This window comes from Arachis ipaensis, chromosome B1 (genome assembly GCF_059453495.1).
Source record: "Arachis ipaensis isolate K30076 ecotype BB chromosome B1, ASM5945349v1, whole genome shotgun sequence".
NCBI classification, from domain to species: Eukaryota; Viridiplantae; Streptophyta; class Magnoliopsida; order Fabales; family Fabaceae; genus Arachis; species Arachis ipaensis.
The window spans coordinates 34,062,632-34,075,863 of record NC_142436.1 but is presented as its reverse complement, the minus strand read 5'-3'; the positions used below and the strand labels follow the sequence as shown (position 1 = coordinate 34,075,863).

The 13,232-nt window shown below is 39.1% G+C and overlaps 1 protein-coding gene across 1 annotated transcript; it reads left to right on the top strand.

Annotated features, from left to right (window-relative positions):
* Window positions 1-8,959: 8,959 nt before the first annotated feature.
* On the top strand, window positions 8,960-9,394 carry LOC107605151 (uncharacterized). Its single transcript, XM_016306924.1, has one exon. It carries the CDS (start codon window positions 8,960-8,962, stop codon window positions 9,392-9,394), a length of 435 nt encoding a protein of 144 aa, XP_016162410.1.
* The last annotated feature ends 3,838 nt before the right edge of the window (window positions 9,395-13,232 follow it).

Genomic DNA, 13,232 nt, shown 5'->3' with positions numbered 1-13,232 from the left:
GATTGGATTTCGTTCATAGGGACCTAGGAAGGATTAACATCTCATGGGTTAAAGAGTTTTACTATAACTTCTTCCGAGTGAACTTAGATTCAGTGCACGTAAGGGGTAGAGAGATTATGATCACTGAGGAGGCTATAGGGGATACACTGCTTTGCAGAGTTGGTACTCCTGAGACTTGTGCCTACCAGCAGGAAGAGGTGGCTATCCTTTCCATGACTTTTGACTATGAGGCGCTTAGGCGCGTGATTGTTACACCAGACGCTCCCTGGGTGATGGACTTGAACAACAAGAAGCCTAAGGGGATGCTATCTGCATATCTGTCTAGGGAGGCTAGGACCTGGCAGCAGATCTTTGCCCACTACATCCTGCCTACCATTCACTTCTCAGAGATTTCAATGGATATGCTGATTCTGATTGGGTGTGTCATGGAAGGGAAAGAGGTGTATTTCCCCCGGCTGATTAGGCATAGCATGTGGAGAGCTCACATCTGTGACTTGCTACCGTTTTCTACGCTGGTTACTAGTTTGGCTGAGCTAGCTGATGTCCCGTGGGAGGACGATGATGCGATACCACCACCCCCAGATGACGACGACAAGGAAGTTACTATTCCATGGGGTGGATGGGTGCACGAGAAGCCCTCGACGAGATGTCATTCTCGGGCTAGAGCGGTAGTTGAGGCAGCCAGACCCTCACCCTCCACAGCAGCAGCAGGACCATCTTCCTCCACAGCAGCCGCAGCATCCGTGCCATCACCACCACCAGCACCTGAGCCGACTTATCTGTTGGTGCAGCACCTTCTTCGCTTCATGGTGCGCTTCGAGTGTCGTGTCATGTGACGTCTTGACTGCTTAGACCAGGTATTTGCATCACAGGGCATTGAGCTTCCTCCACTCCCAGACTATCCTGCCTCTGACGAGTAGGACCAGGAGGAGGAGCATAGTGAGGAGCTGACACAGCAGGAGGCACCACCAGAGACGCAGACCACCACTGAGGTCTAGCAGCCTCCTGAGGTCCAGCATGACATTCCTGAGCCACAGCCAGTACCACCTCCAGTCCCACAGCCCGAGCCTGAGCATGAACCACAGCCTGGTGTGATTGTTGACCCCCATCCCGAGCTTCAGTAGTAGCATCGAGGACGATGCTTAATTCTAAAGTGTGGGGAGGTCACCGTTCGTGACCGGCGTTTGCATTTATGTGGTGAACTTTCAGACTTTTATTTCTATTCGCTACTACTCTATTTTGTTCTATTCCGCACTTTATGTTTTAGATCATTTTGGGATTACCGTATATATTTATGCTATTGTAGATACTCTTATTTTGGTTGTTGCACACTCTTAGTATATATATATATATATATATATATATATTGCATCTTAGTTGTGTTTTGCATCTTAGTTGTTGATTGTGATTAGAAAATTAATGGATTGCTAAAAATCTAGTCAACCCTTTTTATATAAGAAATGTGTTTTGATTGAAAAAGGGGTAAACTAGGAGAATTTTTAAAATTTTCTAAATCACAATATTGCATTAGAATAAGCTTAATCAATATGATAAAAATTTCCAAGAAACTCATTTTTAGGGCACCACCCCAATTGGTTGAAAATTTTTTTTTTAGAACTTACTTGAGCTATATACTTGTGGATCATGTTTTGAGCTGAGAACACAAGCATGTGAGAATTGAGCCTAATTGTGTGATTACATCATACATAACCACTTACTTCCATTCTTGTGTGCATTATTCTCCTCTTATGATTGTAATCCTTGATTTGTTTGATTCTTTATGTCTATTAATCTGTGTATACATGCATTTATATGAGTGAGGCCATTGTTCAAATAGCTCACTTACCCAAATAGCCTACCTTTTATCTTCCATTGTTAGCCAATTTTGAGCCTATGCTTAACCCAATTGTTCTTAATTGTAGCACATTACAAGCCTAAGTGAAAAACAATAAATATCCCTTAATTTGGATCTTTGATTAGTCTAGGCTAGTAAGAGTGTTTATCATCTGATTTTGGGGAAGTTGGAAACATTGGGTAGAGATAAAAGTGTGCTTATATTTTTGTTGAAAAATATTGGGAATTGGGTACATACTCATGTATTAATCATGTGTAAACCATATGCATTGATGCTCTTGTATATAAAAAAAATATATTTTAAATAAATTTTTCATATATAAAAGAAAGAAAAAGAAAAGCAATAAAAAAGGGACAAAATGCCCCAAAGTGAAGTTCAATAAGAGTCAATACATAGGTGTGGTGATCAAAAAGAGAATACATGAGTATGTGGAAAAAGTGAAGAATGGGCAGTTAAGTTTATTTAGAATTGTATAGGTTGGCATAGGTTAGGTGGGAAGTTTAAGCTAATCAAAGATTCAAATCTCAAGCTCACTTGACCATGTGCATCCTACCTTGACCCTAGCCCCGTTACAACCTATGGGAAAGACCTCATGATATTTGTATGCATGCATAAAGTAATTGTTGATTGTTAGATGAAAAACAAATCTTGGAAAGTATGATTAGGGGAGAATTGAGTGAATCAACCCCATACACTTGAGTGCTTAGAGCAGACACACATCCGGCAAGGGTTCGATCGCTCAATTACATGTTTCCACCCATGATCATCTTTTCTTGCAAGTTTGTGAACTCTTTCAATGATTCAATCCAATTGTGGTTTGCTTGATTGCTAATACCTTAGCCCTTGTACTTATATGCGTATTCTTGGAGGTTGATTTATTTTGACTAAGCCATTGCATCATGTAGATAGATTGCATTTAGTAGTTGCATTGAATAAATGTTAATACCCTTTTGCTTCTTCTTGATTTTAGCATGAGGACATGCTTAGTTTAAGTGTGGGAAGATTTGATAAACCCCGATTTTGTGATTTATCTTGTACTTATTTTGGGGGATTTTGTCACTTTTTCTCGCTTTTATTTAATGAAATAGCATGGTTTTGTAATTCTCTCTTGAATTTTGCTTAAGTGTAAAAACATGCTTTTAGGCCCTAAATTGGTGATTTTAATTCACTTTAATTCCATTCGATGCCTTGATGTGTTTGATGAGTGATTTCAGGTCCATAAGGCAAGTATTGGATGGAAGAAATGAGGAGAAAAGCATACAAAAAGGGAGAATGCATGGAGAAACAAAGATTGGGAATGCACCAAAGGACGCGCATGCGTACATGCCACGTCCGCGCGGGTTGAGAATTTGCCAGCGACGCGCATGCGCACATGGCGCGCACGCACCGATACTCTCACGTGGCCCACTTGAAGGCAAAACGCTGGGGGCGATTTCTGAGCTGCCCAGGCCTAAATACAACTTGTTTCTGAGTGTATTTCATGCAGAATTGAAGTCCAAGCAATGGGGGAGCAATTAGTTTAGCCAACATGAGCCTTTAGTTAGTTTTCTAGAGAGAGAAGCTCCATCTTCTCTCTACAATTAGGTTAGGATTAGGTTAGATTATTTTAATTTCATGTTTAATTACTTGATCTCATCTTGTTTATTCTATAATTTCTCATTTCTACATCTTGATTCTCTTAGTTTTTATGTTAATTTCCCATTTTGCTCTCTTTTGTGATGATGACTCATGTTGGATTTGTTTACATTTAATGAAATTTTGATGTTGATGTTTCTTTAATTGATGAATTGAGTTGTGATTTCACTTTTCTTGCAATTGATAGTGGTAGATTTTATCATCTTGCAATTTATAATGTTGATTTTCATTGCATTCTAAGTGTTTGATGAAATGCTCTCTTTAGTTCTTGAGTAGTTTTATCAACTCTTGGCCTAAGCCAAGGGACTTGAGTGGTGTTGAGTTTTTGGATATAATGAATTTGGTAATTTGAGAACCCTGTGTGATCAATTTGAAGCCCATTGACGCTAACCCACTACTAAGCCAATTGGTAGGTAGGTTAGGACTTATGGGTGGATGTGATCAAGCCTGTTTGACATACTTCATGTCTAGGAGTAAATGTTACGTACTTAAGGCTTCGAGAAGTAAACTTAATGGGTTGGCCTCTCATAATTGTCAATAATTGGTTTGTTAACTAGGATGGTGATCTCAAGTACCCAAGTCTTAGTCAAGAGTTCTTTGTTTTGCTTTCTTTACTTACTCACTCAGTCTACTTCCTTGCCATCTTATAAATAAAACCCCCTTTTTACCCCATCATAGCCAATACGCATGCACTCCATTGGTTCCTAGGGAGACGACCCGGAGTCCAAATACTCCGATAAATTTTCATTGGGGTTTGTTACTTGTGACAACATAAATTTTTGTATGAAAGGACTATTGGTTGGTTTAGAAACTATACTTAACAACGAGACCTCATTAGATAAATTCTAAACCGCCGAGAGTCACGATCATCACTATCCTCATGAGAAGATTGATTAGCTTTGGCCTTGAGATCGCCTTCGATTTTTAGGAGTTTGTCCTCCGATTCCCAGCGTCGTCTTATTTCCCTTTGTATATTTTTCTCAGCTTCGCATTGATGTTTTGCCTCTTTTTCGAGTTGCTTTAAGCGATCTTGAAGTTCCTCCATGGCTCCCACAGTTGATGAATCGTTGTTTTTGTTAGGTTGAGGAGTATCTTTTGGTGTAGTGTCTGCGTTCTTGTGCGGCGTTCTATCTTCCAGATCCAAATCGTGGTCGTTGTCATGGTCGTCCGCCATGGTGATGGGATGACTTCCAGATTCCCCGGCAACGGCGCCAATGTTCCGAGGGCTACCTGAAACTGTAGGTCGATCTCGAATGAGATCTTCTGTACCGGTCAGAGATGACGTGTCCGGCTGGTGGGTGGCAACCGGAGCTGTCGTACCCGACTTGTTGGCTGGGTGCGCTACTGATCTTTTGTCACCGGAGAGTGGTGGGTACCTGCAATGGACTCCGATTCTTAAGTTAGCAAGGGTATTAAGCAGGTTTTTAGTAGAATTAGAGTATGAGTTATACCTGGGTGCTCCAGTGTATTTATAGTAGTGTAGGCTGACCTTTCTAGATAAGATAAGTTAGTTATCTTATCTTTATCTTTAAGCGAGGTCATCTTATCTTCTGGGGTGCCGCCCTTATCTTTCTAGGCTTTAACTGCCTTTAGATTGGGCTGTGTCCCTTCATTTGGGCCTGTTTGGGCCCTTCATGTCGAATTGGCCGAACTCTTTTAAAGAAGAGGTCGGGGGTCCTGACCTGAAGAGGTCGGTCGCCTTGTCGCTAAATATCCCGGGTCGGATAGCTCGACCCAGGGTATGAACAGCTATCTTCACTTAAGTTTGAGGTGGATGTGAAGATCACCGGTTCCTCCATAGGTGGTGTCACAAAACTCAGAAGCTTCTTCACGTAAGCAAACCGGCGTTGGTTCCGCCGTTCATATCGGTCCATCTTCTTATGGAGATTCTCAAGCAGTTGGTGGGATGATTTAGGTGGTGCGGACGAAGTGGTGGGGATGCCCACGGGAATAGCTATGTCAAGGTTCCTGGTGTCCGTCGGAGGCTTGAGATATCTTCCGGTTGGGACGACATCGCCCTCCATCGGAATCAGTGCTTTCCGGTCCTTAGCTTCCTGAGGGACACCGGTAGTAGCAATTAACTCGGTCACCAAATCAGGGAAGGGTAGGATTCCCCTAGTATGGACACGACCCATGGCTTGTCAGATGAGGAGAGGGATGTTGACTGGCTTCTCTGTAAGTATGCATTAAACTAATAGGGCTAGCTCCGCAGTGATAGATGACCCGTGGGTGCTTGGAAGCACATAATGGGAGATCTTTAGAGAGAGAAACTCTAGCTTTTCTCTAGGTTTTTGCTTCTCAATTTGGAATTCTCTTGGATCCATTGGTGAGATCTATTGTCAATTCAATTTTACATTGCTTCAAGTTGTAGATCAAATTCTTCTACTCTCAATTTAGTGTTCTTATTGCTCAATTTACTTTAGATCTTAGATTTGGATCTTGTTACTTTGATTTCCATTAATGCATTGAGGAATTTTATGTTCATTGTTGTCAATTGTTTGATTGTTGTTAATCTCTTGTAGTGGATATCTTTGATTTGAAGTTTCTTCTCAATTTTACAATGCCTTTCACTCTTGCTCTCCAAGTGTTTGAGAAAATGTCAACTTTAGCTATGGAGTAAACTTTTCATTCTTGGCTTGGGGGTTGAGATATTGGAGACATTTGAATTATCAATGTCTTTTGTTGATTATCAATTAGAAATTGCTAATTGATTTGAATGTCACTAAAGCTAGACTTTCCTAGGATTTGACTAGGACTTGTGAACTCAAATTGATTACCCTCACTTGACTTTCCTTCATAGTTAGAGGTTGAATAAGTGAAGTAATAACTAATTATTATCACAATTGATGGAGATTATGATGATAGGAATTCCAATTCTCACCCCTAGCCAAGGCTTTTACATTGCTTGATTGTCATTCACACTATTAGCTTGTTTCTTTCTTGCATTAAACTCCAAAATACCAAGACAACTTCTAACCAATGATGTGAATCTTAGAGCAACTCCTAGGGAGAACGACTCAGGACTAATACTCTCGGTTATTGATTTTGGATTGTAGTGACATAATATCTTTGTTTGTTGCAGAATTGCTTGTCGGTTTAGACTATACTCACGACAAAATTTCATTAATGAATTCTATACCTGCAAGAAATCTCTCATCAAAACAACAAACAATTCCTTCATTCAAACATTTGTTTGTCACAAATACGAACCCCTAATAAAACTAATAACCGAAGTATTTAAACCTCAGGTCATCTCTCAAAGGAATTGTAGGGTAGTGCTCTTGTTATTGGTTATGGACATGTATATTTTGGGGTTTTGGATAAGAAACAAGAAAAGTAAATGACAATGAAATTCAAATGATAAAAAGGTCTTGGCAAGGTTTGGTGGTCAAGGATCTCTATCCTTATCACTAACCACAATATGATAATTGCAAGGATTAATCCCATTAAGTCATCCTCTAACAAGTAAAGGAAAGTCAAATAAGCTATATCAATCCAAGTCCATAAGTCCTAGCTATTCACTAATTGAATTAATGAGAGCTAGAATCAATGGCTACCAATTATCAATTACTTGGACATTAGTAACTCAAGAGTTCCTAAGTTACCATCTCAAGCCAAGAACATAAAATTCTACTCAAACATCCTTCCAAGTATTTTGTCAAACACTTGGAAGGCATAAAAGGAAAGCATGATAAATTGACAACAAGAATAAAATCTAACAACTACTAATTGCAAAGAATTAACAACAATAATCAAAGAACGCACAATTGACATGAATTACCTCAAATTGCATTAAAGGAAAATAAAAGGAACAAGAGTGTATCAACAATAAAGTATACAAAATAAAGGAGATCACAACAAAAGAGTTAAAGAACAAGAGGTAGCAACAAGAAATTGAAAAGGAAAGTATATGAATACAAGAATTAAAGCCAAGATCTAAGAAGAGATTAACCTAATCCTAATTCTAGAGAGAAGAGAGAGCTTCTCTCTCTAGAAACTAACTAAAGCATGATAAAACTAAACTCTAACTAACTAGATGTCTAAGTGTCTCATCACTCTTCAATCCTTGGGTTTAATAGCTTTAGAAGTGAGTTGGATTTGGGCCTGAGAAGCCCAGAATTTGCCCCCAGCGTTTTGCCTTTAAGTGCCTTGTATAAAAATTATTTTCCCCTTTTCTTTGATAAACCTCATTTTTAGGGTTTATCTTGTATGGATTATGGGGGTTTTATCAATTTTCTATCACACTTATTCATACATAATGCATGGTTTTGTGTTTCCTTCCCAATTTTACTTCATAGTTGAAAACATGCTTCTTTTACACTAAATATGCCATATTTTAATCCTCTTCTATTACCATTCGATACCGTGATCTGTTTGTTAAGTGATTTCAGAGTTTATAGGGCAAGGATGGCCTAGAAGAGAGGAAGGAAGCATGCATAAATGGAAGGAGCATGGAAAATAGAGCTTTGGAGCTTGAGCAGTGACGCATACGCGTGCCTTACGCGTACGCGTGGATGCTTGCTGCTAGGATCGGCGCGAAGAAGCCAAGGCTAGAAGCCGGCGCATTCACATGGTTGGGCAAGAACGTCATGGACGTGCGAGCATGATTTACACATGCGCGTGGGTCGTAAAACTCAAGGGACGCACACACATGCTGTACGCGTACGCGTCGGTGCTCGCACGTGATTTTTAAGTGAAATCGTGCTTGGCGAATTCACAGAGGCTGTGGGGCCCAATCTAAACCAACTTTGGCGCAAAAAGGCTTAAGAGGACCAAGGGATGAGGGAATTGACATTCATTCACACTTTTAGATATTTTTAGTTGGTTTTGGAAGTTACATTTTTAGAGAGAGAAACTCTAGCTTCTCTCTAGGCTTTTGCTTCTCAATTTGGAATTCTCTTGGATCCATTGGTGAGATCTATTGTCAATTCAATTCTACATTGCTTCAAGATGTAGATCTAATTCTTCTATTCTCAATTTAGTGTTCTTGTTGCTCAATTTACTTTGGATCTTATAATTGGATCTTGTTACTTTGATTTCCATTAATGCATTGAGGAATTTTATGTTTATTGTTGTCAATTGTTTGATTGTTGTTAATCTCTTGTAGTGGATATCTTTGATTTGAAGTTTCTTCTCTAGAGAAAATGTCAACTTTAGCTATGGAGTAGACTTTTCATTCTTGGCTTGGGGGTTGAGATATTGGAGACACTTGAATTATTAATGTCCTTTGTTGATTATCAATTGGAAATTGCTAATTGATTTGCATGTCACTAAAGCTAGACTTTCCTAGGGTTTGACTAGGACCTGTGAACTCAAATTGATTACCCTCACTTGACTTTTTTTTATAGTTAGAGGTTGACTAAGTGAAGCAATAAGTAATTATTGTCACAATTGATGGAGATTATGATGATAGGAATTCAAATTCTCACCCCTACTAATAACTCTTCTATTGATCTAAGTACGGACACTATGGCCACTCCAAGACGAGTCACTCTTAAGGAAGCCGGTGCTCCGGACTATGTTCTTCAACCTACTCAAGTGCGCCATCTGGACTTGAATGCTAATTTTGAGCTCAAAACTGCTTTGATCAATCTTCTTCCTAAGTACCAAGGACTTCCCGCTCAAGATCCTATTAGACACCTTAAGGACTTCCAAGGTGTATGTTCTACTACTAGGCGGGAAGGCTCTAGTGAAGTTGCAGTTTGGTTGTATGCTTTTCCTTTCTCTTTCGAAGGAAGAGCAAATGAGTGGTTCTATTCTTTGCCCAGTGAGATTGTTAGCGATTGGGACTTGCTTAGAAGGGAGTTCTTAGACAAATTCTTTCCTGCGGCGGTGATCGATAAGTTACGGAAAGAAATTTCATGCATTGTCCAAGGTGAATTGGAAACTCTATATGAGTATTAGAAACGGTTCCGAAAGCTTCTTGACTCATACCCCAACCATATGATTGACACTCTAATGTTGATTAGCTATTTTTGCCAAGGAATGAAACCGCAAGACAAGATCCTTCTAGATGCTTCAAGCAATGGTTCCTTGACAAAATATAGAATGGTAGAAGAGGCATGGCAATTGATCACCGATTTGGCCGAGTCCACCTTACATGCTAGACAAAGGAACAATCATCCTAGAGCCGTAAATAAAGTTTATTTTAGTGGTGAGACCGCTGCCCTTACTAAAACTTTGGGCAAGATGACATGTATTCTAAAGCAACTCCAAATAAATCAACAACAACCTCCACTTCATCAACAACAACCTCAACCTCCTCATCAACAACAAAGTCAACAATTGGTTTCCCAAAGAGTGTGCGGTATTTGCTCTTGCTAATCCCATTACACGGATGAATGTCCGAGCCTCCAAGAGGACAACACCATAGTGGCTACTAATGCCTACTACAACCATCCCAACCAAGGATATCCTCAACAAGGAAGCAACTACAATCAAGGATATCCTCAACAATGAGGCAATTACAATCAAGGGGGTAACAACTATAATCATGGTTGGCAAGACAATTCCAACCAAGGATGGTGGGATAATTATAACCAAGGAGGTAGGGACAATGGAGGAAATCAAAGGTGGAACAACAACAATCCATAAAATCGATACTCACAAAACCCTCCATATCAACAACCAAACTAAGGAAGAAACTACCAAACCTACCAACCGCCTCATCAAAGGCAAGCACCTCAACCCAACTAACCACAAGCCCCTCAAATCACCTACCCTTCCCCTTCCTCCAATCAAGATAAAACACTCCGTTCCATTCTCCAAGGACAAAAAGAACTTTAAACTACACTTACCTCTAGTCTTACCGGTCTTACTTCTACCCTCCAAGCTCTCATAGCTGATGACATGTCATCATGTCACGTTTTTCTATACTTTTTCATACAAGAAATTGATAATTAGTGCTTAAATATTGCATTCTTTTATGCTTAAATGGTATATTTTTTTATCTTTTGATTTGAAAAACTTTGTAGTAAATAAGAAGAAAAAGAAGCAAAAAAGCACAAAATAAGCTAAAAAGGAGAAAAAAAAAAGAGTTTTGAAGCACACTTTGAAGTTGGACCACACTTTGATGCCTTAGGCCACGCTTTCAAAAGTGTGGCCCATGACCATGAATGAAGGAAACAAAGGCTAGCGCTCAATTACAGGGACCGCTACGTTAAAATTGTTAACTTTTTCGGGTTTTTTTCTAGCCTTGTGACAGCATGACCACGCCTCCTTCAAAGGGCCATAACTTGAGCTACAGATATCCAATTGATGTGCTTCTACTTGCATTAAAAAGCTGACATTCAGAGCTTTCCAACGATATATAGCAATCCATATTTGACATGAAATTGAAGCACAAGTGAAAGGCATCTTTAAGACCCAAAAATCAAGTATAGCGCTCACAAAATGAAGCAACCAAAGATCGAAGAGGGGAACCAAGGCATCCTGTGTAGCGCTACGTTACTTCTTTTAACTTTTTCGTGACTTTCACACTTGGGAGGCCATCCTATGCACTAGGTAGTGCTCAATGAGTGAACTGAGCGCTCAATAAGTGAGCACTAGGCAAGGTTTCAAGTAGCGCTACGTTGCATTACTTAACTGAGCACTTCACTGGGAGCTGCCCCATGCCTCAAACCAACTTGAACCAAGCAACCTTGACCCATGCTCCAAACCAATTGAACCAAGGCCAACCGGACCCATCTCTCTTCAAATCCAAAGCAAGCAAAGGCCATATCATCACTCAAAGGCACAAGAACAAGCTTGATTAGAAATTTCATTTAATTATAATTTGTTTTCAATTTCAATTTCATTTTTCATTTTGTAAAATGCCTATATAAAGGCATCTATTCCATTTTAGAAAAAAGGAGGCTGGCTCTACTAGAGAGCATTAGGAGTAGTGTAGAATAGAAAATCCTCTTTGAAACACTTTTAATTTTTCTGCACTTTCTATTTTTAAATCTTGAATTCAGTTTATGCAAAATTTCAATTCCTGCAATCTTCTACTCCAATTTCCCTCTTCTGCAATTTTATAATTCATTTACATTGAGCTTGATTTTAATCTTTTGTTCCGATTGCTTTCTGTTTCCATTGCTCTCAATTTACTTTTATGCAATTTAATTCCTCTGCAATTTACATTTGAGTTTGCTGTGAGCTTGATTTACATTTCCTGCAATTTACAATTCCTGCAATTGTCCTGAGCTTTGATTTTCAGCCTCTTTAATTTCCAGCACCCAGCCCCCTTTACATTTCATGCAATTTACCTTTCTTGTCATTTAAGATTCTGTCAATTTATATTCCTTGCTCTCTAAGATTCTGCCATTTACCTTCTGCATTTTACAATTCCTGCAATTTGTGTTCTGTTGCTTCAATTTCATCCAATTAACCAATGCTAGCTTGACTAGACTAATCACTCACTAAAGTTGCTTGATTCATCAATCCCTATGAGATTGACCTCACTCTAAGTGATTTTTACTACTTGATGCAACCTGGTACACTTGTCGGTGAGTTTTGGTGTTGGAATTCCGATTTCAACCCATCAAGTTTTTGGCACCGTTGTCGGGGATTGATTAGATCGACAATGATTAAGTGGGTGAGAAGTCTAGATCAAGCATTTTTTTATTTTTGTTCTCTATTTTAAATTGAAACCATGGTGTTTGTGTTTTTGCCTCACTAAGAAATTCTCATCTCTGATATGAGTAATTTCAATTTTCATTGGTGTTGTGTTTTACAAAATTCAAATGGAGTTCAACTAATCTTGTGATCAAACAAATCTTATGGGATATTACCTACCATCACCAATTGATTATTCTAATGGTGGCTGGGAATATTACCAAGAAAATACAAATTCTGAGCACTCCACTCAATGGAGATATGCTTCAAAACCACAAGATGAGCAAGAGAATCATATGGGATATCTCCCACCACCACAAAATGATTCGAGTCATTATTCTAATGGTGGCTGGGAATATCACCAAGAAATGATAGATGATGAAGCAATTCACACGAGATATGATCCAAAACCACCAAATGATTCATGTCATTTTTCTCATGGTGTCTGTGCATATCAACAAGAGTGTGAACAATCAAGTGAAAGGAATTTCCTCCCAGAGCCACAAAGTAAATCTAGTAAATCATACTGTTGTGATGCTAACACTAACTATGGCTGGGAAGGGAATTCTGGTGCTCCATATGACACTCAGCAAGAGACATCATCTCTTGATTATGCCTCAACACACAGTTTTCTCCAAGATCTATACAACTCATCTCACCAACCACATAATTCATTCCACAACTGACAAAATTCACTCCATAACCCTCAAAACAGCTTCACTACAACACGTTCATGTCCACATAATTACTCTCAACCTTCAGAGGATCTCCTTCAAAAGTCCAGAGAATTTTTTGAAAGACGAGTGATGCATGGAAAACTTGTCTCATAACAAATTTCCTTCGGCAAGTGTACCAAATTTCTCGTCAAGTAAAAACTCACAATATAGTGAGGTCGAATCCCACAGGGATTGATTGATCAAGTAACTTTAATTAGAGGAATGTTCTAGTTGAGTGAATCAGAATTTGGGTTGAGAATTACAGAAAATTAAATGGCGGAAAAGTAAATAACAGAAAAGTAAATGCTAGAAATAAAGAGCTGAATGTAGATGACGGAAAGTAAATTGCAGAATCTTAAATGGGAATGGGGTAATTGCTCATAAAAGTAAATGACAGAAATTAAAGAGAATGGGTAAAATCAGAAATGGGG

What these genes read in the sequence shown, in the direction of transcription:
- LOC107605151 (XM_016306924.1), top strand. Translation starts at nt 8,960, where the DNA reads ATGGCCACTCCAAGACGAGTCACTCTTAAGGAAGCCGGTGCTCCGGAC.